Genomic DNA, 27,221 nt, shown 5'->3' with positions numbered 1-27,221 from the left:
ACTTGTTTAATCTACTAAGTATAAGTGTTTTTTTTTATTGTTGCAAAAAGTTTACATCACAAAACGGAACAATCAACATCGCAAGGCATATTTACCATTACAAATATATAAAATAAATTAAAATTGTTACAACTGCAACAAGGAGCAAGGAGCAGTAGAAAAGATCTATATCAAAGGACAAACAAAATATTCTAACAATAAATATTATGAAAATGAAGTACAGAGAGCTTCAGTTATTTTACTTTGGTTTCTGAAATATTTGAGGCTTTGAGCCAATTTCTTTACCTCAGAAAGAAAACATCTAAAAGAGGGTCTGCACTTTTTCCACTTACAGCAATAAATTTGATATTTACCCATTAGTTAAATAAAGTTCACAACATCAGAGAAAGAACAATGTAAATCAGCTTTGTAAAATAAAATATCTTCTAGAACAATAGGGGAGACTGAAATCATCTTTAATGAAAGCCAAGTACACAGCAAATTCATCAGAGTTAAATTCTCGGTGTTGAAGCATTTCAGAGTGAAGTGTTGACGTTAAAGAGTTAGATTTTGACAAATGAATATAATAAGAGTTAGAATTGATTTTATTCAGTGAGAAATCAAGGAGTTATCTTTTCAACACTTGGTGGTGTTATTTCCAACATCCTGGAATTCATGCAGCCCCATTCACTGAAGAATTTTCCAGACGCCATTTTCCATCTGAGGTTTAGAACAGCAACTGGTGAGTCAAACTACCTAAATGTTGGTATTTTACTGACTTTCTTTAAGGAAATACAGTTGTAAACATATTGTTAAGTTAATAACTTAAGAATGGAGTGACAATTTTAAACTTCTGCGGTTCATTCATGGTCGTTTGTGTATCTAGCTTAACTGCATTACTATTCACTTCTTTTCAAGAATGTTTTTATATATGCTCACGCATACATAGTGCATAAAAACATCAAATGTACATGTTCAACACATTTCTGTCACGCTTAATGCCATTTTGTGCGTTGTTACCCATCTGTAAAATAAAATCGACACTTCTCCTTTAATTCGAAGCAAACTAGCGAGGGAATCCCCGGAGCAGCCTAGCCTACTCTGCCTGGATGCTAACGGCAACACAGGACGGTTTCCATAAGCTCTGGAGAGTTTCTAAAACATGTCTGGTGAGTAAATGAACATATGCTTACTTGTAAAAGGCTTCCTGACTAAAACATATGATTGTTTGCTATTCGTGTACGTTAATTTGGTTATTTTAAACACAGCGGCCCTTTTAAACTGGTTCATTCGTGGCCGTCCATATACCGTTAGTTCATAGACTCGCGTGATAACGTACACTTGAATTATATTAAGTGTTGACAACCATTAAAGTCGGAATGTTAACATTAATGTCTTTAAATGACCACGTTTGCACTTTCTCAGACATTTAAGGTTACAGAAGTCTCCCGGAAGTTGCACAAATGCACAGAGACTCCCAGATGCCCAAGTAACTTAGATGCCCGCAAATGAATGATAATCTCCTGGAAATCGCGCGTCTCCCGCCCGGTCATTAAACACTTTGCACACCCCTCTCCACCGCATCCCTCCCAGCTCTTCAGGTATGTCGCGCGCAAGTCACCCCCACCGCTCTTTAGGTACGTCGCGCGCAACTCATCCCATTGCTCCTCAGGTACTCATCTCTCCCACTACCTCCCGCAAATCAACTCTGTATCTCCCGAAAATTACTTTTCCCAACTCAGGATGTCTGACGTTAGTTAGTTAAGCTATTTATGTAGCCAGGAACATCTTAGTCAAGCTTTTTCTCCCGCATGATATTGTGCTTAAAACTATTGGCTAAACTTAGCATGTACTGTACACAACATTTCCGTTTTATTAAAGACAATTTAGTGCGTTGTAAACAGCCACCTGTCTGTAAAATTAATCAACTGATTCATATTTGAGCACCCTAAAGATTATACAGGTTTGATTTGTAGATTTATTATCAATAATCAACATCTGAATCAAAAGGTATCTAAAAAAGTGTGAGGCATACTTTGTGATGTTCATCTTTCCTTTTTATCTGAAGGTTATGCATATGTGTTAGATACTAATGTGTTGTTGTTTTTTAACAGCCACAGTTCTCTATACAATAACACAAGACCCTGTGACGCTGGCTGATTAGAGACGGATGGTGTATTTCCAGAGTTGGTGAAATGACCAAGCACACCTTCTTGGTCATATGTGGTGATAATAATGAAGGTATGTTTGATAAAGTTCTGTATTTGTTTCACAATAAGCTGAGAGGGTATTAGAGCATTAGAGAATAACAAATGACACAAAGGTGATAAGTTTTGTATTGTGGGTGAACTATTACTTAAATAATGTTTTGCTCTTTACTTTGCACTTTTCCTCTTCTGCTTATCCTAATATTTTAGATTATATTTGGACTTGAAACATCTGCTAGACCCCAGGAAAGGTGGCGTCAATACTGGACCTGAAAGGGCCTAACAAGTTGAATCTGGTAAAGAAACACGCACGCACGCACACACACACACACACACACACACACACACGCACACGCGCACACACACGCTTACAGAAAACTGTAAGTTTATGGATATTTTTTACACTGTGGCCAATATTTTGGGGAAGTCAGCATCACTAAATGATATAAAAGATTTTAAGCTCCTCTAAATTTTGCTCCAAGTGTTGTGTTAAATTCAGGATTCTGGACAGACAGCTGCCTGTTTTTCCAGTTCTAGTCATAGTGGTTAACCTAATTGTTTTTGGAGATCCAACAGTGATGTATGTGTTTTTTCTACTTTTCCATATCCTGTCACCTCAACCAGCTGGGAGAGTGAAGTTGTGGATCATCATGAAGATTTTCAAAAGGTGAGTTTAGATTTCTTGAATGTTTTATTTACTTTAAATGTTCTTTTAAATATATCATAGAATTTGATTGGTATTTGTTTTCAAACATTTTTCTTAGTCATGCTGGAGTCTTGAAGAGTTCTTAGATGAGCATCACCCTATATCCGTGCATCAGGAACCAGCAGACGAGCGATCAGCAGCTGCTACATCGTCATGGATAAAAAGGTCATCCTGTGGCTGGGAAGCACTTCATTCACAGGAACTGCTTGATGAAATTTCTTAGCTCCAGTTTGTTTTCACACAAGTTTACAGCATTTATACTTTCATTTAAACTGCTGTGTTTGATATGGAGGAACAAGGAAACACCAGAAGTGAAAGATTTGCATGCCAAGTTGTTTAAAATGTAATTTCAGAAGAAAACTATGCGTTCAAAAGAAAACTATGAGTGACGCTATATTGAACTTTCAAATTGCTCTGATAAAACATCAAGTTTGGACCAAAGGACTGAAACAGCCTTTTTGAGCATTGGTCATACATATTTTGTTGATACTGTCTGTACTAATAAAACATTTAAAGCATATTTGACATTGTTACATTTTAAAAACTGAATGAATTGTTGAATGAAGTGGTGAATGTTTTCAAATAAAATGTCTTTTCTTTTGTAATTTACAGTCTATTTGACCTTTTTACCATATTTACACTCAAGAGAGTTGAATAAATTAACAATATATTACACCAGGCGGTGTTAAATATAGTTACATTTTTTAACTCTGCCCAGAGTTAAAATTAACCCTTACTTCGGTGTCAATGTGCCAACCCTTTTGAAAGTGTTGATTTAACTCTGTTTTGAGTGGACCCCATGAGACACTTTCAAAGTGTTGAAATTAACACCCATAGAGTTGTTTTGGGTCCCCATATTTTGCTGTGTAGTTAAATCTATAAATTCAATATTATTTAAATTTATTTGGAAAAATAAATCACATTATTTACGTAAGAATCATATGGTCAAAGAGTATGAATATGGAGGTTTGAAAGCAATCGATTTTGAATGTCTTCATGGCACTTTTAGAGTTAAATAGTTGAAAGAGTGTTTAGCTAAGCCTTATTCAATTTGGCATCATATCTCAAATAATTTTTTCAAAAACATTGGTGGCCTTGAATTTTTATTAAGATGTGATTATGATTGTTCAAAACTTTCTTTGAAGCTGTCTAATTTTCATAAGCAAGCACTACTTTTTTGGAAAATTATATTTACCTATAATTTCCCCCTCATAAATCCACTCTTTGGAATAATTGGGCTGTTGTTATTAACAGAAAATCATTGTTTAAAAGTGACTGGTACAATAAAGGCATTATATTTATTAATGATTTATTAGATGAAAATGGACTGCTACTATGTCATAGCAAACTTACGGGAAATTTATAGTAAAATTTATAGCCAATGTTGATATTTTCTATAGTAAATGTAACAACAAGCTTATTTACAAAGAATTTAAACACGCCTTATCATGGGTGATTTTAAGTGATATCATCTAGGAGTTGTTTAACCCTTAGTAGAGGACAAAGCTTTTACCTTTTATCTTAAATATCCTGTAGCACCTAAGGTTGAGGAAACTCATTACAGAATTGTATTCAGGATATATCCTGTGAATTAGTTTATTCAAAAAAGATTTAACTTTAATGTTGACAAGTGTAGATCTGCTCAAATCTTCCAGAAACACTCGATCACTCATTTTTTTATTGTGAATTTACTTTTAAATTCTGGTTTGACATCCATACTTGGCTTTCATTAAAGATGATTTCAGTCCCCCCTATTGTTCTAGAACAGGGGTTTTCAAAGTGTGAGGCGCGCCTCCCCAGGGGGGCGCCAGAGCATGTCAGGGGAGGCGCGGGAAAAAATATATTATAATAAAAATATAATTATTAAGTTTAATTATTATATGTATTTTTTAATTATATTTAAACGTTTTAATTAAACAAAGCAAAAAAAAAAAAACTAATACGTCAAATATAAAAAAAACCTTTTTTACCCAGAAGGCCATAGCTGTGAATTCACTTCTGTTTGGCAAGCCTGCCAATACAGGTATATGCCTGCTAATACAATGGGTCGGTTTCTGAGACCTCCCCGATTCAAAGCTGTAATGAAGTTCACGGCCCTTTGGCCACCGGGAAGATGAAGGCGGAGAACCGACGCAGTTTTAAAATGATTTATAAATAACAGTGACGGCAGCTCCGTCTAAACCAAAACAAACGGACGGCAGCTCCTCACGGAGAGTGCCGTCAAACTGAAAGCAAAAGTATCCACTTACGCGGTGGCCTCACTCCGTTCCCACGGCTCTCGGCCACGCCCCCTCGCCACAAAAGCCTTCAAGTTCAGGGCTTAAACCCAAAAGACGACGATATGATGATCAGTATTTAAGTTTAGGATTTACGTAGACAGGACCAGCTGATGAACCACGACCTTTATGTCTGGTATGTCAAAATATTTTGGCTAATGACAGCATGAGACCCACTAAGCTTCGACTGTTTTGACTGGGATGGACAGTTTTTGGATCTGTTCTATTCATATTGAACCATCATCCTAGTTTTAAAAACGTTATATTAAAATACTTGTTATTATTTTTTTTTTTTAAATAATTGCACTTTCATGCAAATGATGATAAAAGTGAGTTAACAGTCTGACATCTGTCTGTGTCTTTATATATACTGATATATATATATATATATACATATACATACACACACACACACACACACACACACACATGTGTGTGTGTGTGTGTGTGTGTGTGTGTGTGTGTGTGTGTGTGTGCGTGTGCGTGCGTGCGTGCGTGTTTGGGAGGAGGGGGGCGCCAAAGGATAAGTTGCGTCAAAAGGGAGGCCCACTGTCTTAGACTTTGAAAAACCCTGTTCTAGAAGACATTTTATTTTACAAATGGGATTTACGTTTTTCTTTCTCTGATGTTGTGAACTTTTTTACTAATGGGTAAATATCATATTCATTGTTGTCAGTGGAAAAAGTGCAGTACCTCCTTCAGATGTTTTCTTTCTGAGGTAGAGAAAGTGGCTCACAGCTTCAAATACTTCAGAAATCACAGTAAAATAACTGAAGCTCTCTGAACTTCATATTTATTGTTTTTTTCATTTAACAATGTTTTGTTTTTCCCTTGATGTAGATCTTTTGTACAGCTCCTTGTTGCAGTTGTAACAATTTAAATTTATTTTATTTATTTTAATAGTAAATATGCCTTGCGATGTTGATTGTTCCCTGTTTTGTGATGTAAACGTTTCGCAACAATAAACACTTAGACTTAGTGGATTAAACAAGTTTTTAAAAATTGTGTAAAAATGTTTGGATTAAAAGTTTTGATCAACTGCCAATACTGAATGTCTGTGTATGTGAAAGAGATAGCAGATATGTTGTGTGAGGTGGAAAACGAGGGAGAAATTTATCATGTCCTCACTGCAACAGTGAGTGGCAAAAAAAGCTGAACAAAAAAGACTTTTATTTTGGCGTGGTGTGTGACGTCATAAGGCGGCGCCGCTTCCGCGCTGCAGTTCAACCAGAGGAAGGTTTGTTTCACAACTTTACACAAATATAAACCGATTGATTAAAGTTTTAGGTTTTTCTTCTGATATTATATACCTGTTGTTGACTATTATTTTAATTCTTTATACAACGAAGTACTATTTTAATCACAGTAAACGAGGGCAATTGTTTGAACAGAAATGTGTGTAATAAGTGTTTTAAGGAAGGTTTAATTTTTTTAAAATAGCATAATGTCATTCCAGTATAAGTATACATTGTCATATATATTTAAAAAATATAGTTTTTATCAGGTCATTTGTGGCTTTTGTTTTCTTGTTGACTTACCTGATTTATTTTTGTTAATCCCTCTCATATAAACAAACTGTTGAAGCAAGTGTTGAAAAGATAGAGGTAAAGTTGGTTTTATAGTCGCACATTCTGACTTTCCCTTTGATAATATAGTTTCATAAAAGTATTATTTGCAAACTCTAAACAGTGAAATCATATTAGCAGCCAATGACTATCAAAGTACAACATTGTTCACAGTCAAATAAACAGTGTTAATGTTGTTTTCAAGTCACACTTGCATGCTAATTCTGATCATAGAGGTAAAGTTGATTTTATATTCGCACATTCGTTCATTTAGAAGTCTCTATGTTGTTTATAATGTTACTTTGAATATTCGATCTGAATTAGCATGCAAATGTGACTTGAAAACAACATTAACACTGTTTATTTGACTGTGAACAATGTTGTACTTTGATAGTCATTTGCTGCTAATATTATTTAGCTATTTAGAGTTTGCAAATAATACTTTTATGAAATTATATTATTAAGGGGAAAGTCAGAATGTGTGAATATTAAACCAACTTTACCTTTATATTGTTTCTTGCTCAGAATTACCCGATTCATTTTTTTTAATGACTATATAAGAAGTTATTTTATTTCTGTTCATTGTTTTATTTATTTTAAACAGGACATTTTTATTGTTTTGTCCATTTTAAACAGGATAAAGTGTCCAAACGCAGATAAAAACTCCTGAAGCGACTGATCTCCACACTGTTATAAAGATGGCGTTTATTAAAGAGGAGAGTGAAGATGTGAAGATTGAAGAAACATTCACAGTCAAACGGGAAGATCTGCAGGAACAAACAGGTTGGTTTTCATACCGATATATTTTTAATATTAAGAATGCTAAATAAAATCCATATTGCAGCCCTTGTAATATGATTTCGCTATTTAGAGTTTGCAAATAATACTGTTATGAAATTATATTATTAAGGGGAAAGTCTGAATGTGCGAATATAAAACCAACTTTACCTCTATGCCCTGAGTGTGCTGATAGAGGTAAAGTTGGTTTTATATTTAGATATTCAGACTTTCCCCTTAATAATATAATTTCATAAAAGTATTATTTGCAAACTCTAAATAGCGAAATCATATTAGTAGCCAATGACTATCAAAGTACAACATTGTTCACAGTCAAATAAACTGTTAATGTTGTTTTCAAGTCACACTTGCATGCTAATTGTAATCGAATATTCAAAGTAACATGGTAAACAATACAGACTTCTAAATGAATGAATGTGTGAATATAAAACCAACTTTACCTGTATAATGTGCTGGCTAGTTCTCCTAATCCACATAAGCTCTCATTGAAAGACAGGAATGAGTTTCTTTCTTGTTACTTGTTCTAATTTATTTTGTCATTATTTTCTGTATTATTAGTCTCCAATTTTCACTACCTTCTTAAGGATATTGATTCTCTTCTTCTCCTACTGTTTGTAGAGTCCTTGAGCACTGGCGCTATATAAAATAAATAATAACAATCAATTTAAAAAGTTTAACTGAGCTGACGATATTTGACCTACAGTATTCTCATAGAAGGTATCTGCTATTACAGTGATAGTGTTGGATTAGTACTTTCCATTTGCATATGTCACATTGATCACAATTCCCTTTTTTATCAACTTCTTTAGGGGTTTAATCTTGTTTTTGTAGTTGTTACTAGTTCTCACAGATAGTAACTGAGTTAGAATTACATCATTATTATAATAACTAATTACCAGGGCTATTGTGTTTAAAAAGGGTTTCTGCAGGGTCGTAAAATGTCTTAAATTCCAAAATCTAACTTTTAGGCCTTAAAAAGTCTTAAATTTACTGTAATATTGTGTTGTAGGTCTTAAATCTTTTTAAACAAGTCTTAAGTTTCCTTTGTTGATGTTTTGTTACCCAATCTGGTCAAAACCCATACGATCACCAACAATCCATCTCAATAAAACTTTTAACTTTTTATTCAAAAAGGACATTTTAACTCTATTTATCATAATGGTAAGGACCGCTGAGGACATCGACCTGGACAGATTGCTGTGCATAGATTTAGTTTAATATAGTTTTTAAAACTTTTAAAACATTTGTTCACTTGTTTTTTTATTTTAAAGAAAGTTTATTTTGGAAAAAAAAATTGTGGATCCAAGTAGAGCTCTCGTGTTTTTACACAATATTTAAGATCTTTTACTAAGAAATATCTAAAATATTTTAATGTTATTATTATTATTATTATTGATTTATTTTTGTATTATTAAATATTGAATATGAAATATTTTTTGATAGGACAAATAAAAAAACTTTTTCTTCTGGGCCATTTGAAAAATTCCTTAATCTAAAATTTCATTCATAATGGTCTTAAAAATGTCTTTAAAAGTCTTAAATTTAACTTAAATTTATCTGTAGAAACCCTGATTTAAAGTATGTCAGAAAACGTGGATGACTAACTTTAAATATGCTGAATGAAATAGACACTAAAATAATTAATTATTATAAAACATTGTACAGTATTCTTAACTATATAATGTTGCTGTGGGACGATGTGAGACAAAACAAATTAAAGTGAAACAATAACGTTTAGCATTGCACTGACTACAACTGGCCAACAAACTAGTCTAAAAAAGACTTTTGGTGCTTAAGAACTGTATTGCAGCATGCTGATGATATGCAAACATTTGAGTGTAGAGCTCGTCAGTATTGATCATATTCTTCACGTACCAGCAGGTGCCGCTATTGGAATCTTTTTGCTTTTTAAAGAATACATTTTTAAATCCTTAAAACAGTGTAATGCTGCCTGTCTTTGATCTTGTGGGGAAAACCGGAGCACCCAGAGAAAACCCACGCCAGCTCGGGGAGAACATGCAAACTCCACACAGAAATGCCAACTGACCCAGCCGAGGCTCGAACCAGCAACCTTCTTGCTGTGAGGCGGCAGCACCACCTACTGTAAAGAAATTTAAATGTCATTTTTGGAATGAAACATAGCTGTAAGGCTTGGAGCTTACACTGCTATTCTGAACAAATAGTCGGAAACAGATAGCAGTTGAAGGATGGTGTGTTTAAATCCATTATTTATCAGACTCCATCAAAGTTGTTAGCATCATTGATAAAGAGAAAGAATCTCAAAGCTTAAAGCAAGTAAAGTTGTTTATTAAGTTACATGTTTGAATATACAGACAGTAGAATGAAACAAACTAACATACTATATAAAGAAATTAGCTGTAACATATGCACTGCTGAGCAACAAAGACAGTGAAATGAGGGAGATGCAGAGTAAAAGCCATTCTCCCAATTCAACACTTACCGTTCCTTATTATACCCTGAGCAAAGCAATCCCAGGTGAAAAAAAAATATGTAATTAAATGCAATTAAAATACACTAAAATACCCGCAAACAAATTTTTAGTGCATAGTTTTTTTTTTGTGTAAAATAAAAGTTTGATGGTTTTACACTATAAATATACTAATTAAAAGTATGTTTATACTTCAGTAGGACTTTAGTACACTTGACAAAAGTATATACTAAATACCAGTAATACTTAAATAAATTTTATTAATGTGTTTTTTAAAAGTGTGCTTTAAATGCTTTAAACATTAGTTGATTTTTAGTACACTGTTTACATACTAATCCTAAGTTTAAAATAAGTTAAAATATAGAAAATCTATTAGTAATGTATTGTAGAAGTACATTTTCCCAAAATACTTTTAATACTATAATTTTATAGTATATAATTCAATTTTATAATTTGTATATTCTTTTAATATATTACTATTATACTTTAAATTAGTCATAAATATATTTAAATGTTTAAAAGTAGGGTTCAAGTGTATTTCTAGTTGTAACTAAATATATATATTTTTAAAATACAGATTTAGTATGTTAAAAGCACATTTTAGTTCAATTTCAGGGTGTCTCAAAATAGCACAGTTGAGTGCACTTAGATGGTATTAAGTTTATCTTAACATATACTTAATACTATATTTTAGTACATTAAGTACAAAATTAGTGTGCGAAAATAGAGCACTTATAGTGCATTACTGAAAAGTGTACTAAGTGTACTTAAATAAATTGCCTACATTTCAGTCACACAAAGAACAAAGTCACGTACAAGAATGTCTTGTCCTTCTTTAATTAATAACTAGCTACAATTCACAGACCTTCGACAGGGACATGTACTGTAACTAGATTAATGGGATTATTACTCTCCTAAAAACTGTTTTAGTACTATTGCATTCTTATTATTCAACTATTTTATTGATTTTTTAAAAAGTTTTAAATTTTTCTACAACACACATATTGAACAACAAATTAACATGGTGCATAGCTACAGACATACTCAAACCCCATATAGAAAAAGGGAGAAAAATAAAAATAAATTAATAAAAATAGATCAAATAAATTAGGAAATTAGGGATAAACTCTCACCAAGGATATAATAACCTCTGAGCGTTCAATGTAGGAGAGGAAAGGCTGCCAAACCTCTAAAACCTTTTTGTAGAGTCTCGGATGATGTATTTAAGGTGCTCGAGTTTAAGATGTGAGAACAATTCTAATCTCCAATGTTTGTGGGATGGTGGGTTTGTTTTTTCCATCTTAGGAGAATCAGACGTCTGGCCAATAAAGAAGAAAAGGCTATGATCTCTATTACATATAGATGAAAATGATCTAAAAATATTGGCCCAAAATTTATGTAATCTAGGGCATCGCCAGAACATCAGATCTGCTGACTTCAAACCACATCTGGGGCAAGATGAATCTGACCCTTGATACATTTTTGCCAGCTTGCTCCTAGATAGGTGAAGCCTAAGAAGCACCTTAAACTGAAGAAGACCATGTCTAATAAATGCAGGGGATGAGTGTACCAGTTCTATGGCATATTGCCAGGTTGTATCTGATATTTCTAGTCCCAGTCTGTCTTCCCATTTTTGTTTTATACAATTTAGGCAAGGGGAGGCAGTTCTTTAGACCACTTCATACAACATGGACATCATACCCCTTTGATATGAGTCCATATTTACCAATTCATCTATCCAACATGCTTATGGTTGGTTCAGTGAAGGAGAGAAGTGTTTTTTTTTTCGAAACTATGGACTTGAAAGTACCTAAAAAAAATTGTCTCCAAAACAAGAGCTTCATCAAATACCTTACACAACAGTGGTGTTAGCTTGGCAGTAAACTTCTTATAAAACTCGGCCCGAAGCCATCAGGGCCTGGTGCTTTTCCGGTTTTCAATTTTTTAATTGCATTTTCAATTTCAGAAGGTGTTATATTACATTCTAATGCCAACTGATCTGAATCACAAAGGTATGGCAATTCTAAATAATTGAAAAAGCTCTCAATACGTCCAATTTCGTTTACCTCAGAGCTGCAAAGGGTTTTATAAAAGTGTTTAAATTGATCATTAATTCCCTGTTAATCAGTAATAATACTGCCGTCTTCCTTACTAACTGCTGCTATAAAACCAGCTGCTGAGGATTGTTTCAGTTGGTAACACAATAACCTGGCAGCTCGTTCACCATGTTCATAATGAATCTAGCTTGATCTTATGTGGAGATCCTTTGCATTTTCACTTGTCAGGGAGTCATATTCCGCTTGCAAAAGGAGTCTTTTCTAATGGAGCTCTTCGGAAGGTGATGTTGAGTGTAGCTGATCAATTGTATTATTTAATTCATAATCTCTGTAAGCCGTTTTGACATTCTTTTATTTGCGATAGCTTAATATTAAATAATCTGTCCTTTTATAAATGCTTTCAGAGTATACCATAGGATGCTCAAACTTATCTCTGGGGATTCGTTTATCTCAAGGAGGAAATAAATTTGAGCATCAATAAATTTTACAAAATCGTCGTCTGCCAAGAGTCTTGAGTTAAACCGCCATGTATGTTGGAGGATTCCATTGCCTGAAAACATAGCTTTAGAGAGACTGGACAATGGTCCGAAATAACAATACTACCATACTCTACTGCTGACATTAATGCCCCATTCACACGGGGCTTCAGCATCAACGCTTGACAGAAAGCGTGTCTGAAGTTGGGGCTGACGTAATCGTCATAGCAGCGTTAGCCAATGAATTTACACAACAATAGGCCACAGTCTGAGCTGGTGTATTTGCATACAGCGATCTGTTGGCTGATGCTTCCATCGCCGCTTGAAAAGTTGATCAAGTCCCAACTTTTGCAGCGAACAATGATTCTGAAGCAGCGTCGACGAATCCACAATGCAGTTCGGCAATGCCTGACGTCACCCATTCAAAGTTAATGGGAAGTTGCCCCTTGTGAATGGGGCGTAAGGGACGTAACTGCTTGTCCAGGAGAAAATGGTCAATCCTGGAATAGGTTTGATGCACAGGTGAATAAAATTCAGGAGGTTCGCCTCCTAAAATTAAATTGTGTGTGTCAAGACTAGGCAAAATTGAAAATAAATCACTGAAAATGTGTACATTGTCCCAATTAGGAGCAAACACATAGGCCAGGACCACAGACATGTTAAAAGTTTGGATTATTATGTATCTGCCATTTTTATCCAGCACATTTGACTCAATGACAAACTGTACATTCTTATGTATGAGTACAGCAACGACCCTACTTTTGCTATTGAAGTTTGAATAATATATTTGTGTATAGCCTCCTCTATTAAGTTTAGAATAGTCATTTTTCAACAGATGCGTCTCCTGCAAATATACAATATCTGATTTGAACTGTTTTTAACTGATTTTAATTGTTTCGTTTCACTGGGTGATTTAGCCTCCGCACATTCCAACTGGTAAAGTTTGTCTTTACTCCACCCATTTTATGGGCTGTTGAAAACATTTATCAGAAGCATCCGAAGCACCCGAAAGGTATCTGTGGGTTTTGTATGTAGGGGGATGTGTGAGGGAGAGAGAGGAAAGAAATAAAAAGGAAAAAAAAGGTGTGATCGCACATACACTTTTATAAACACGAAACAACACAAGATTGAAACCTTGGTGTAAACTTACACACACTTCCACCTACTCACACTCTTAAGGCTGATTTATACTTCTGCGTCAAACGGCGGCGTATGCTACGGCGCTGACGCATAGCCCTTCGCCGTGGCCGTCGCCGTCACTGACGTGCACCTCTCAAAAAATGTAAATACACGTCGCAACGACGCATAGCGTAAGCTCTGTGATTGGTCGGCTTGGTAGCGCTGACGAGTCTGGGCGGGACCGAGAGTGGCGCAAGCGATTGTTTACAAGTGTGGAGTCCCGTGAAGGAGCTCCGGATGGAAAGTTTTGTTTAGTGTTTACCTCATAGTTAAAGTTGTTGCACGTCTCCCGGTTCCTGCCTCAAAATGAGCGAGTTTGAGCCAATTGTAAATCTCGGAAGTGTTCAGGAAAAGCAAAAAAGCCATGAAGAAACTCGACACAGAGGAACATTTACACCTCTGTGCCAACTAGCGTTTCAGAAGTGTTAATGCAGACCAACAGAGACAGCGCGCAGAAGTATAAATGCACAGCCACGCGGGTTGCCTGCGCCGTGGGTTACGCCGGTCACCTGACGCAGAAGTATAAATCAGGCTTTAGCTAGCTGACCATGTGGGACCTCACGTATAAAACAAAACCATTTGAACAGCGCTTGATGTTTTACGACAAAACGACCTCATTACTGACTAAATATACTTGGGAACTAGAAATAACAACAACCAACATGTGCTATAGTGGTTATTTAAAAGTTAACCGGAGAGCGACATTAACATTTGTATTGTCATTCACAGCCCAGTGTACTGTTGTCTTTATTTCAGTGGCTTTCTTCAAAATATCCTCTTTTTCGGAAAAGTAGTGGCATTTAATCACGAAGGCGCTTGGCGGTTCCTTGTCATCCACTGGTTTGCTGCATAGAGTGTGGTGTGCCTGGTCCAGAAGAGGAGTCTTCTCGAGGTTTAGTGTATCTTTTAGAAGTATCTTGCATGATAATATGCTGTCATGGCTATATATATATATATATATATATATATATATATATATATATATATATATATATATATATATATATATATATATATATGTTGCTATAATAAAGGCCAATGAAGAAAAAATGGCCATGAATATCAAATCACTTTTATTGTCACATCATCAGCAGCACGTGTGCTATGATGAGTGAAACGCTTAGGTGCTGGCTCTACACAGTACAAAATACAGACAGTGCAAATATAACGACTGTGCAAAATTCAGATAGTACAAAATAATTTGGCAGCATTATAATTGTTGACAGCGATATGTATAATGAATATGTGTACCCATAGTTGTAGGCAGTATTGTTTTAGGTATGTATTGGTTAAAGTGCAGTGCATGCTACATATACATGGTGTGCAGTGAGGGGTAATAAGTGTTCATCAGCCTGATAGTCTGAGGGAAGAAGCTTTCCTTTAGTTGGCTGGTGCGCGACCGGATGCTGCAGAACCATTTGCCTAAGGGTAGCAGAGAGAAAAGTCTATGGCTTGGGTGGCTGGAGTCGCTTATAGTTCACTTGGCTTTCCTCATGCACCGCCTGGTGATGTCGTGATGGGAGGGAAGCTCACCTCCTACTACGCGTCCAGCAGTTCACACAATCCTATGTAGGCCTTTGCGATTGCTGCTGGTGCTATTTACATACCAGGTGGTGATACAGCCACACAGGATGCTCTCCACAGTGCAGGTGTAGAACGAGCGGAGGATGTGAGGGCTTATTCCAAACCTCCTGAGACGCCTAAGGAAGAAGAGGCGTTGTTGTGCCTTCCTTAGCACTGCGTCTGTGTGAGCAGTCCATGTCAAATCCTCAGCAATGTGTACTCCAAGAAACTTGAAAGTGCTGACTCTCTCCACTGGTGTCCCGTTGATGGTGATGGGGGTGTTTTCTCTATTCTCTTTCCTGAAATCCACCACCAGCTCCTTTGAAATGGAGGGGTTCGTGGATGTATTAAATTTGGGTGTGAAACACAATAGGCAGTCGGTCAGAACTGAGTGAGATGGTTACTTAATTGAAGAGAGGCACTCAGGGTATTAGATGTGATTTTCATTTACTGAAGCACTTGGTATACAATGGAACATATGTGTGGTTTTCTGAAACAAATAAACAATAATCAATACAGATGTTTCACAATAAACATTAATAACTGAACAGCATACTGCAAGTCTAGTAAGAAAATAATGGCCCAGTAGATAACAAAGGCGCAATTCTCAGAGTGTCACATGAATGCACATGATGGCAGGGTCTTTGTCTGGGCATGTCCAACTTGAATGATCACTGCAGGTAACCAATTATCGTCGCATAACTTTTAAGACACGCACACTGTAGCACAGCATGCCAATAGTGATTGTTTTGTTTTTTTTTGCCGATTGAGTTCGATAGCAGGTGTTATCACCAGCGTTATCTCCCGTGTGCACTGTCGCTCTCAACTAGTTCTTAGCTCAGCCCACCTCGATGATACTGCGTTGCATTGTGCACTGATTGGTTGGTGTCATCCGGGACGTAGACATCAGCGGTCCTTTTGCACATCCTTGGTTTTGCTGATGATGAGTGAGAGGTGGTTTTCCTCACACCACTGCATCAGAGTGTGAACCTACTCTCTGTAGGCCGTCTCATTATTATCTTTGATTAGGCCCACCACTGTTGTGTCATCAGCAAATTTAACATAGACGTTGGAGCTGTGTTTGGCTGTACAGTCATATGTGTACAGGGAGTACAGGAGTGGACTGAGAACACAGCCCTGTGGATCACCAGTGTTGAGGATCAGTGTGGATAAGGTAATGTTGTTCATTCTGACCTCCTGGCGTCTGCTTGACAGGAAGTCCAGGATACATTTGCACAGAGAGCTGTGTAGACCCAGAGCTTGGAGCTTCACCACTAGTTTGGCAGGCACTATAGTGTTGAATACTGAGCTGTAGTCCACAAACAGCATTCTCACATATGTGTTTTTGTTTTTCAGGTGAGACAGAGCAGTGTGCAAGGTGAAAGTAATTGCAACATCAGTGGAGCGATTATTCCTGTAAGCAAATTGCAGAGGGTCAGTGTGAGCAGGCAGTACAGAACAGATGTGCTTTTTAAACAGCTTCTCAAAGCACTTGCTGATGCTGGGTGTCAGAGCAACTGGACGCCCATTTAAGCATGTGGTTTTAGATTATTTCAGCATGGGCACAATAGTAGCTGTCTTAAAGCATGTGGGAACCACAGACAGAGAGAGCGAGAGGTTAACGATGTCTGTGAAAACCCCCGCTAGCTGGTGTGCGCATGCTTTAAGTACACGTCCAGGGATGCCATCTGGGCCGTAGCTTTCCGGATGTTCCAGAAAGATCTCGTTACGTCTGCTACAGAAACAGAGTGTGCTGGCGGTTTTGGTATCGGCCGCGGGAGCGCACAGTGTGTGGGTGCTGTCCTGGGCTTTAAAGCAGGTGTAGAACGAGTTGAGCTCATCCGGGAGAGATGCAGAAATGTTTACAGTGGCGGGTTTGTCACTTTTAAAGTTTGTGATGTAATTAAGTCCCTGCCACATACTCCTCCCCTCTACCTTGTATCTCTGTATTGATGTTTTGCTGCTTTGATAGTTTACCTGAGGTTGTAGTTTGCTTGTTTTTGTTCCTCAGCATTTCTGGATTTATAGGCGGAGGTTCACACTAATAGGGCTGTTCGAACTTCGCCATCAATCCATGGTTTTGGGTTGGGGTAGATACGAACAGTTTTTGTTGGGACCATGTCTTCTATACACTTTCTGATGAAGCATGTAACGGTGTCTTGAGTAAACTTTAATGTCGTCATCAGAAGCTGCACGGAACATCTCCCAGTCCTCATGATCAAAACATTCTTGAAGTATGAAACTCGATTGGTCCGTCCAGCTTTGAAACGTCTTGAGGGTGGGTGGTTCCCGTTTCAGTTTCTGTCTGTAAGCAGGCAAGAGCAGAACAAAAGAGTCATCTGATTTGCTTAGCGGTGGGCGGGGGAGGGATTTGTTGGCTTCCCGGAACGGAGAATAGCAGTGGTCCAAAATTCGGTCACCACGCATGTTTGTGGTGATATGGTGATATGATATATTTTGGAGTGATTTTCCTGAGATTGGCATTGTTAAAGTCCCCTGTAACAATAAACGCTGCCTCTGGGTGTGTGGTTTCCTGCTCGCTTATGCTCCCATTCAGTTCCCTAAGCGCCTTCTGTGTGTTGGCTTGAGGGTGGATGAGGGTGGCCAGTGTGGTTGGCACCGAAGCGTAAGGTATTCCAGATCAGGAGAACAAAATGATCTAACTGGATGTATGTTTCTCTTATCTCACCATGAGTTAATAAAGAAACAAACACCTCCTTCTTTGCTTTCCCCTGTCGGTTCTTTCATTCTATCCACAGTATCTTATCCATAGTATTCTATCCATAGTATTCCCTGTCTGCTAAACAAATGTTAGAAAAACATTTTGTTGTAATTATGAATATATACAAATAAAAATAGGCCATTGTTACGACCCCCTCGTTCGAGTTGCAACATAAAAGAGCTCAGACAACAAAAAAATTATATATGCAACTTATTTAATATACACAACTAATAAAACAACAAATCAAGAAACAAACAAATGTCTAGGGGAAAATGAAGAAAATAACTAACTTTAGCTACACATATAAATAATGCCAAACAAAACCATAAGGTTGCCGAAATAAAGAGATGGTCTTGATGCGAGGACGGCCAGTAGCCACACTATCCTACACAAGCTAGCTCACTCTCGCATTTATATGCTTTGAACCAATTGGGGAGTAACCATGGCACCTAATCAGGATCTGCCACATCCAAACTAGAATACAGGGGTCGTCACACCATTTACACCTTTCAAATCTGTGTCTTATCAATGTGACCAAAATTACTTTTATGATCAATTATGTAAGAAACTTTGAAAACTAGACTGACAGCGTTTCAATTTACAATGACTTCTATGTTAGGCGACTATGACACAATTTACATTGTAAAAGCAGTAGATAAATAAAGATTAATTTAATTTGCTTAAATGTGTACAGGTTAATGACTGAACAAAATATGATCTGATTTTATTTTACATTTAACATGCATCAAAATAAGTGTGTGTAGCCAATGTTTCCAGTGTCTTTTTACTTTTCAGCTTTTGATGAGAGATTTTTAGACTTGATGAAAACTAATCTTTTATTTATTTATTTCAGACCTAATTGAAGAGAATGAGAGGAAAGAGGAGGAACATCATGTCAAAATTGAGGAAAAAACTAATTTACAGACTAATGGTATTTTGAAAAGGAGAGACAATAATTGTTTCACCTGCACTCAGTGTGGAAAGATTTTGGCAAGCAAAAGAAAACTTAAGATTCACATGATGATCCACACTGGAGAGAAACCATTCACATGCACTCAGTGTGGGAGGAGTTTCAACCGCTCATCACACCTTAATCACCACATGAGGATCCACACTGGAGAGAAACCATTTACTTGCACTCAGTGTGGGAAGAGTTTCAACCGCTCATCACACCTTGATCAACACACAAGGATCCACACTGGAGAGAAACCAATAACGTGCACTCAGTGTGGGAAGAGTTTTCGCCAATCATCATCCCTTTATAAACACATGAGGATCCACACTGGAGAGAAACCATTCACATGCACTCAGTGTGGGAAGAGGTTCAGCCAATCATCAAACTTTAATCTACACATGAGGATCCACACTGGAGAGAAACCATTCACATGCACTGAGTGTGGGAAGAGTTTTAACTACTTATCACACCTTAATCACCACATGAGGATCCACACTGGAGAGAAACCATTTACTTGCACTCAGTGTGGGAAGAGTTTCAACCGTTCATCACACCTTGATCAACACATGAGGATCCACACTGGAGAGAAACAATTTACTTGCACTCAGTGTGGGAAGAGTTTTAACTACTTATCACACCTTAATCACCACATGAGGATCCACACTGGAGAGAAACCATTCACATGCACTCAGTGTGGGAGGAGTTTCAACCGTTCATCACACCTTGATCAACACATGAGGATCCACACTGGAGAGAAACAATTTACTTGCACTCAGTGTGGGAAGAGTTTTAACTACTTATCACACCTTAATCACCACATGAGGATCCACACTGGAGAGAAACCAATAACGTGCACTCAGTGTGGGAAGAGTTTTTGCCAATCGTCATCCCTTTATAAACACATGAGGATCCACACTGGAGAGAAACCATTCACATGCACTCAGTGTGGAGTAAGTTTTAACTGCTCATCATACCTTAAACAACACATGAGGATCCACACTGAAGAGAAACCATTTACTTGCACTCAGTGTGGGAAGAGTTTCAACCGCTCATCACACCTAGATCAACACATAAGGATCCACACTGGAGAGAAACCAATAACGTGCACTCAGTGTGGGAAGAGTTTTCGCCAATCATCATCCCTTTATCAACACATGAGGATCCACACTGGAGAGAAACCATTTACTTGCACTCAGTGTGGAAAGAGTTTCAGCCAATCATCAAACTTTAATCTACACATGAGGATCCACACTAGAGAGAAACCATTTACGTGCACTCAGTGTGGGAAGAGTTTCCACCAAGCGTCATCACTTAATAAACACATGAGGACCCACACTGGAGAGAAACCATTTACTTGCACTCAGTGTGGGAAGAGTTTCAACCGCTCATCACACCTTGATCAACACATAAGGATCCACACTGGAGAGAAACCATTCACATGCACTCAGTGTGGGAAGAGTTTTCGCCAATCATCATCCCTTTATAAACACATGAGGATCCACACTGGAGAGAAACCATTCACTTGCTCTTAATTAAATTCAATTCAGCTTTATTTGTATAGCGCTTTTACAATGTAGATTGTGTCAAAGCAGCTTCACATAAATGGTCATAATAAATTGGATCAGGGTCGTTCAGTTTTTAGTGTTTAAGTTCAGTTCAGCTCAGTTCAGTGTGGTTTAAATCATTACTGAGAGTCCAAACACTGAAGAGCAAATCCATTGATGCATAGCTCTACCGATCCTGAACCATACAAGCCAGTGGCGACAGCGGAGAGGGAAAAAAAAACTTTACTGATAGGAGTCGCTGGTCTTAGATCCAATCAGTGACTCCGCATAATCTGAGGACCTCGGGATGAGTATGCCCAGGTGGAAATGAATAAAAAAAAAGAAGAATAATTAGCGTAGCTGCTGTTCATAGTGTATATAAGCAAGATGTAGAAACTTGTTTGGAAACCCGCTAAGTGATGCATTGAGTGTATGCTTTACTAAACAGATAGGTCTTTAATCTAGTTTTGAACTGAGAGAGTGTGTCTGAGCCTCGGATGTTATCAGGGAGGCTATTCCAGAGTTTAGGAGCCATAAATGAGAAGGCTCAACCTCCTTTACTCGACTTTGCTATTCTAGGTACTAACAGAAGCCCTGAGTTTTGAGATCTAAAAGAGCGAGTTGGATTGTAGCGAGACAGAAGATAAACAGGAGCTAGATTATTTAGAGCTTTATAGGTGAGAATTAATATTTTAAATTTAATACAAAACTTAACAGGCAGCCAGTGTATAGAGGATAAAATTGGGGTCTGTGGTCACACCGGACTTTTCTCTCCATAGACTTCCATTCATACGCACGCAAATGTGTCAGACTGGAAACGTAAGTTTGTGCGTCAAGTTTTGCAATTCACTGCCTTGCAAGGTTCAAGCTTGGTGAACTTTGACCTTGGAAATTGCATCACTTGACTATGTAAGACCCACACTGGAGAGAAACCATTCACATGCACTCAGTGTGGGAAGAGATTCAACCGATCAGCAAACCTTAATAAACACATGAAAATCCACACTGATGTGAAAGAGTATATGCGCTTTGAGTGTGAGAAGACTTATTACAGCTCCAAAATTGAAACTGCACCAGACAATTTACTCTGGAGAGACCGTACAAGTGTTTTTACAAGAGGTTTAATCAGTTAACACATCTGAAAACAACAGGATTCACACTGGAGAGAAACCGTACAGATCTGATCAGTGTCTACAGAGTTTTAATCATTCGGCGCCGCTTAAGAAACACATAGACAAAAAAGTTGCACACATGACATGAAGGCAGCAAAACATTTTCTCTGTGCACTGGATGTTTTATGTCTGAATAATGTTTGAAAAGGCTGAGTGACAGTTTACTGTTTTCCAACACTCCTACACTGCAGTAGGTCGGGTTGTAAATGTGTTGCGCTTCTCGCGTTTACCGTAAACACCGTGGTGGTGGCTGAAAGAAGAACTGTCATAAACATCTGGCCAACAGCTCCTCTGCAGCTTAAAATCTCTTTGCAAGTGATTGTACCAGTGCAGATAAATTTGTACTCTCTCCAGTGTATTCATGTAGCTAGTGTTGTTTTAGATGATGTTCACTGTCTGACTCCCTGAATGAGAGACATCACTGGGAAACCACCGCACATCAAAGAAGGTGGAGCTGTAGGACGCTTAGTTTGCAGTATACCAGGGCCTCAAGTTTTAAAAGCCCATTCAATTGTCCTGTGTTGCAGCTTTTATTAGTGAAGTTTCTTTACTTTTAGATTCTAGATTTTTCTAGTTTACTGCATTTACTTTGAGTCGAATACAAACTTGATGAATATTTTATGATTTAGGCAGAGCGACAGGTATTAAGTTTTACAATATTTATACACTGTGATGATCCCAAGACTCCAGATTAGAGCATGTGGTAAATTCTGATTGGATGCCTGCATTACTCATCAATGGGTATATAAAAGTTGTTGTGCTAGCTACCCCAGGACACTGTGGCTACTCGGGAGTCCACATGTCAAGACCTGCCATCTCATTGGCTCTTTAACCTTATGGTTTTGTTTTGCATTACTTTTGTCATGTAGTTGAAGTGTTGTTGTGATTTTATCCTAAGTTCTTTATCGTCATTATTATCCCTAGACATTTGTTGGTTGCTTTGATTGATTGTTCTATGAGTTACTTTTATAATAAATAATTTGCATTCAGGCTATTTTGTTGGCACTCTTATGGTGCGACTCTAACTAGCGGGTCATAACACTTCGCAAAATGTGGCCGGTTGTATCCAAGATCTTGTTCTTTTCAGTCATGACCATAGGTGAGAGTAGGAACCTAGAATGAGCAGTAAATTAAGAACATTGCCTTTCGTCTCAGATCCTTCACCACAACAGACAACCACATCAACTGCATTACTGCTGCCGCTGCACTGATCCATCTTTAAATCTCACATTCCATTCCTCATGGAAAACACTGATACTTAAACTCCATTTGGGGTAAGGACTCTCCTCCAAACTGGAGATGGCCACCTTTTTCCAGTCAAGCACAATGGTTTCTTAGAGGTGCTGTTTCTTTCCCTGCCATGTCACACTCAGCAGCAAACAGTCCCACTTACTGCATGCTGAAGTTCCATGTCCTATGAAGCCAAAAAGACAACGTTATCTGCAAATGGCAGAGACAGTCCTAGCCTGCACCTAAAATTCTGTCAGTAAAAATTACTGTATTTCTGAGATCAGCCTGAAAAATAACACATTCACAAAATAAAATGAATGGATGGATGGACATTGTAGTGGTGGAAGGGGAAGTTGGATGGCTTGTGTAGATGTTAGATGATCACACACACACACACACACACAAGTAATAGCTTCTAGCTTATTTTTATTACGTTCTTCAGCAGTATCATGCTTTTCTGTTCTGTCGCTCCCACCACCGACGTTCCCCTCTAGCTCCACCCACTTCCGTTACGTCACTTGACACACAATAAGCTACATCCCCCGCTTTTTTAGCAGGTGACAGGGCAACAAAAAGTAAAAAAATAAAATCAGGTAAATGTATATACAGATCTGGCATGAACTAACGCGCGCATGAAACAAAGTGATCTCGCATGGCCACGACATATGGCGCGTTAGCACGGAAAGATGGTCTAGCAAATAAAGACATGAACAGTAGGGGGCAGTCGTGTACTGTAACGCACTGTATTGAAGCCGGAGCATTCTTTACGCATCGTTATAACCTAGAACACTACTTCATACAGGGGCGTAGATGTAGGGTGGACGGTGGTGATGCTTAATATAAATAGTTAAGTTTTCTAATTCACCACTGAACAACAGCTGATTAAACATCTGTGTCCTTTGAAAAAAAGCAAGATGGAGCAAATTAAAAAATAAAAACGCAAAAAAAAAATGCATTTAGAAACAGCTGAGAGATCCCTCTTCCCTTCCTCACAATGGTTTGGTCCACTGCCCGTATCCCAGCTCATGCAAAGACTATAGAATATCTTAAAGGGACTTTGATCTCACCTACTCTATGCACACGGGTCAAGTGTGCGGCTGCCTAGTTAACCTCGAAAGCGATTCTCTTGGTTCTCAACGAGGGGTGCGGAGAGATAGGAATGGGGCACACATTGTATTAAGAGCCCCTTTTTCCTTCTGGAGAGAAAGTGCCCTTTTTCTGTTACTTTTTAAAATAATAATATAAGCCTATGCATATGTGAGTGTGTGTTCGATATGAGGGCAGCTTTCCCTGTATATATTAGTGCTGTCTATCGATTAAAAAAAATTAACTAATTAATCGCACCTTTTAAAAAAAATTTATCGCGATTAATCTCATTTAAAATACTGAAACTTGTAATTTTGCCTATTTAAATGTAAAATTAATGTAAACGCAAGACAAAAAATTATTTAAATTCAAAATATAATTGTTTAATAGAATTTTTGTTTAACTTGTAACACAGATTTATTCATGCAAACAACATACCCACAATAAACCATCAAGATCCTGGCTTGACAGCCATATTTATTACAGAAATTAAAACACAGGCATGTAAATGACATTTAAATTTCAAAACAATCAATGCCAATAAAGAAAACATTGATTTCCATGTTGGATTCTAAGTGGACTGCAAAAAAATGCCAAAATACAGGAATTGCAGATATGGAAAATGAAAAATTATAATAATAAACTATAGGATACAAACTGTTGCACTCATTGTAAAGTTTTATTGCTGTGAGTTGAGAACATTAGTTATAGAGTAGAAACAATTTTGCTTAATCCTCCTTTACATTCATCCAGTTGCTAAGACTAGGAGTATCCCGCAAGTGCACAGAGACTCCCAAATGCCCGCAAATGAATGATAATTTCTTGCAAACCAGTCGTTAAATACATTGCACACCCCTCTCGCCCCTACTCAGATACGTCGCTCACTCCACCCCTGACACCCCTCAACGGGCCTGACACAGACAAACACACAGACAGACACACACAACGCGCTGCAGACGTTTTGGCCCCAACGGCCTTCCATACTGGAGCGACTCCCCTCAGATTCAACACGCATGATCAAGTTCATCAAATTTGCTTAAACTAAGCGTCCTAAAGTATTACTGTATTTCACAAGGATTCTGACACAACAACGCGAAGTATACGCTTTCGTTGCGTTTAATGAGGAAACACGCTAAACTTGGAGGGCTCATGCTGAAAGGCAGAGTAATGTCCTGTCTTTGACAGCTCGCGACTTCACCAGACGTACTGAGTACATTTACGTAAGACACCAATACTCCGATTTTAATATGATTAAGATAATACTCTTATTAAAATTTTACCGCGTAGCCTTAAAAGGAACCTTACCTTACAGGAACACCGAGTCATGAAATGCGGATGATTTTGTTTCTGTTCGCCATGCGGTATCAACTTACAACAGAAGTCGAAAGTTAAAAATGAAACACCCGAAATTGCATGAAATTCTGGATAACCTGTGATGTACCTAATTGTTTTATACTGGAACTTTCCTTCAAAAAGTGCTTCCTTGGTCTTATCCACATTTATTGCATGTTGAACACATGTCTACCACAACAGGAAGTAAAAAAACCTGCATGCGTTAATTTTTTTTAATGCGTTAATTATTTAAAATTAATCGCATGCGTTAATTTTGGTAGCACTAATTTTAAGTATTTATTTTTATCTTTTCTTTTAATGGTTTTTAATTGTGTTAGTTTTAATACAAGAGGTCTTTTGAATGTTGGAAAATTTGACAAGGTAAAGGAACTGTGCAAAAAACAAAACTTAATTTGTTTACAAGAGACTAATTGGAATAATGGCGTGATGGAAGATTTTAAAAGGAGATGGAGGGGGGATATATTTTATAACAATGGTGATGGAAGGATGGGAAGAGGGGTCGCTATTTTAGTCAAAGAAGATATAAAGAATGATGTGGAAGAAATATACAATGATAAAGAGGGAAAATGCCTTGCTATTAGAATGAGAGAAAATAATACAACATTATGTAACATTCATGCTCCAGTAGCAGAAAAAGAAAAGAAGGACTTTTTTAAACTGCATAAATGATCTAATGATTTTATGGGGAGAAACTATTTTAATTGGATATTTTAACACGGTTTTTAATAGAACTGATTTAGCGGATGGCATGGTTTTTAGGAATGACACTGGGAGAAAAGAGTTGCAGAAACTAATGGCAGAGCACAAAGAAGTTGACATATGGAGAGTAAGGAATGAAGGAAAAAGAGAATATTCAAGAAGACATTTAGTAGCTGGTAACTTAAAGCAAAGTAGGATTGATTTTATTTTATGCAAGGAAAAACTGGGTGATTTTATAGAGTGTTTATTTTAAAGAAACAGCGCTAAGCGACCACAAGTTTTTATTAATGAAGATTGATTTTAATGAAACCGAAAGAGGAAAAGGGATATGGATTTTAAATACAGAAATTTTAAAAGGAGAACCTTATAGAAAGGCAATAGTGGACTTGATAAATACTGAAATACAAAATGAGATGTATCATGAAGATAAAAGAATATGGTAGGATAACACAAAATATGAAATTAAAAAGTATACGATTAAAATGAGTAAATCAATACAAAAAGCAAAAGCACATGAAGAAGTAGAGGTTAGAAAGGAATTAAAGGACAGTTTAAATCAAGAAAAAGTAAATATAGAGTGAATACTGCACTGTAAAAAATTGCTGTTAAAAAACGGTCAGATTCTACGGTAAAATAATGTTTTTTCACTAAAACAGTAATATTCTGTTAAAAACAGTGCTTTCTGGGTAACATTTTTGTTTTCGAGAAAGTAACCAACTGCTGAAAACTGTGAGCTAACAGAGTTCAGATTCTATGTTTTGAAGTCTGTGTTTGAAATCACGCTTTGTGTCCTTGTTCACTATTTCATACACTAGTTAACTAATATAGTTCACCTGACAGTTTTAATGAACACTAATGAGTGAATTCAGACACTGATGAACACCTGCTGTTAATAATCACAATTACTGAAGAAAATAAACAAAAAATACAAACAGTGACTTGAGTTACAGCATTAAATAAAATAAAATAAAATAAAACAGCTTCAGTCTCAGCAGAGGATCATTAAACAACTCCACAAACAACAGCAGACACACACTTATTACTGACTGATTTGACTTCCATAATATTCTCATTGAGATCCAACAGAAATTAAGGTGTTTTTTGTGTCACCGTAATGGAGTGAGGGGCTGATTTAGTTGGGCTCTTCACCCTTGAACTCATTTAAGAAGACTTTCCATCTGCTTGAATACAGAGTTTACAAAACG

The 27,221-nt window shown here is 37.1% G+C and overlaps 1 protein-coding gene and 3 long non-coding RNA genes across 8 annotated transcripts in view; 3 read left to right on the top strand and 1 right to left on the bottom strand.

Moving 5' to 3' along the window:
* The window catches only part of LOC148680292 (uncharacterized), a 790,608-nt gene that overhangs the window by 616,409 nt on the left and 146,978 nt on the right, over positions 1-27,221 (top strand). Inside the window, exon 2 of the long non-coding RNA XR_015942918.1 lies at positions 23,919-26,396. This is a non-coding gene — a long non-coding RNA (uncharacterized LOC148680292). The remainder of the gene's footprint in view (positions 1-23,918; positions 26,397-27,221) is intronic.
* LOC141381729 (uncharacterized) lies at positions 698-3,430 on the top strand. Its single transcript, XR_015483792.2, has 4 exons — positions 698-1,148; positions 2,094-2,220; positions 2,397-2,853; positions 2,951-3,430. It is a non-coding gene; the product is annotated as an uncharacterized LOC141381729 (long non-coding RNA).
* Positions 6,340-22,642, top strand: LOC141381655 (uncharacterized). 5 transcript variants are annotated; one of them, XM_087248647.1, is made up of 4 exons: positions 6,340-6,405; positions 7,370-7,516; positions 16,612-16,671; positions 18,831-22,642. In XM_087248647.1, exon 4 carries the CDS (start codon positions 18,995-18,997, stop codon positions 20,462-20,464), a length of 1,470 nt encoding a protein of 489 aa, XP_087104773.1. In that variant the 5' UTR covers positions 6,340-6,405; positions 7,370-7,516; positions 16,612-16,671; positions 18,831-18,994; the 3' UTR covers positions 20,465-22,642. The 5 variants fall into 5 exon arrangements, with proteins under 5 accessions (XP_087104773.1, XP_087104774.1, XP_087104770.1 ...); XM_087248648.1 differs by lacking the exon at positions 16,612-16,671 and adding an exon at positions 9,472-9,634; XM_087248644.1 differs by lacking the exon at positions 16,612-16,671.
* Positions 17,950-24,468, bottom strand: LOC141381732 (uncharacterized). Its single transcript, XR_015483820.2, has 3 exons — positions 23,184-24,468; positions 19,580-23,047; positions 17,950-19,324 (listed from the first exon to the last, which is right to left on the bottom strand). It is a non-coding gene; the product is annotated as an uncharacterized LOC141381732 (long non-coding RNA).

Source organism: Danio rerio, chromosome 4 (genome assembly GCF_052040795.2).
Source record: "Danio rerio strain M-AB ecotype USA chromosome 4, GRCz13ab, whole genome shotgun sequence".
NCBI lineage: Eukaryota > Metazoa > Chordata > Actinopteri > Cypriniformes > Danionidae > Danio > Danio rerio.
The sequence above is the reverse complement of the archived record's forward strand: the minus strand, read 5'-3'. Positions and strand labels throughout refer to the sequence as shown.

Excerpts from the sequence above, each read along its gene's own strand:
- LOC141381655 (XM_087248644.1), top strand. The coding sequence starts at position 7,432 with ATGGCGTTTATTAAAGAGGAGAGTGAAGATGTGAAGATTGAAGAAACA. Across the intron at positions 7,517-18,830 it reads AGATCTGCAGGAACAAACAG|ACCTAATTGAAGAGAATGAG; the intron begins GTTGGTTTTCAT and ends TATTTATTTCAG.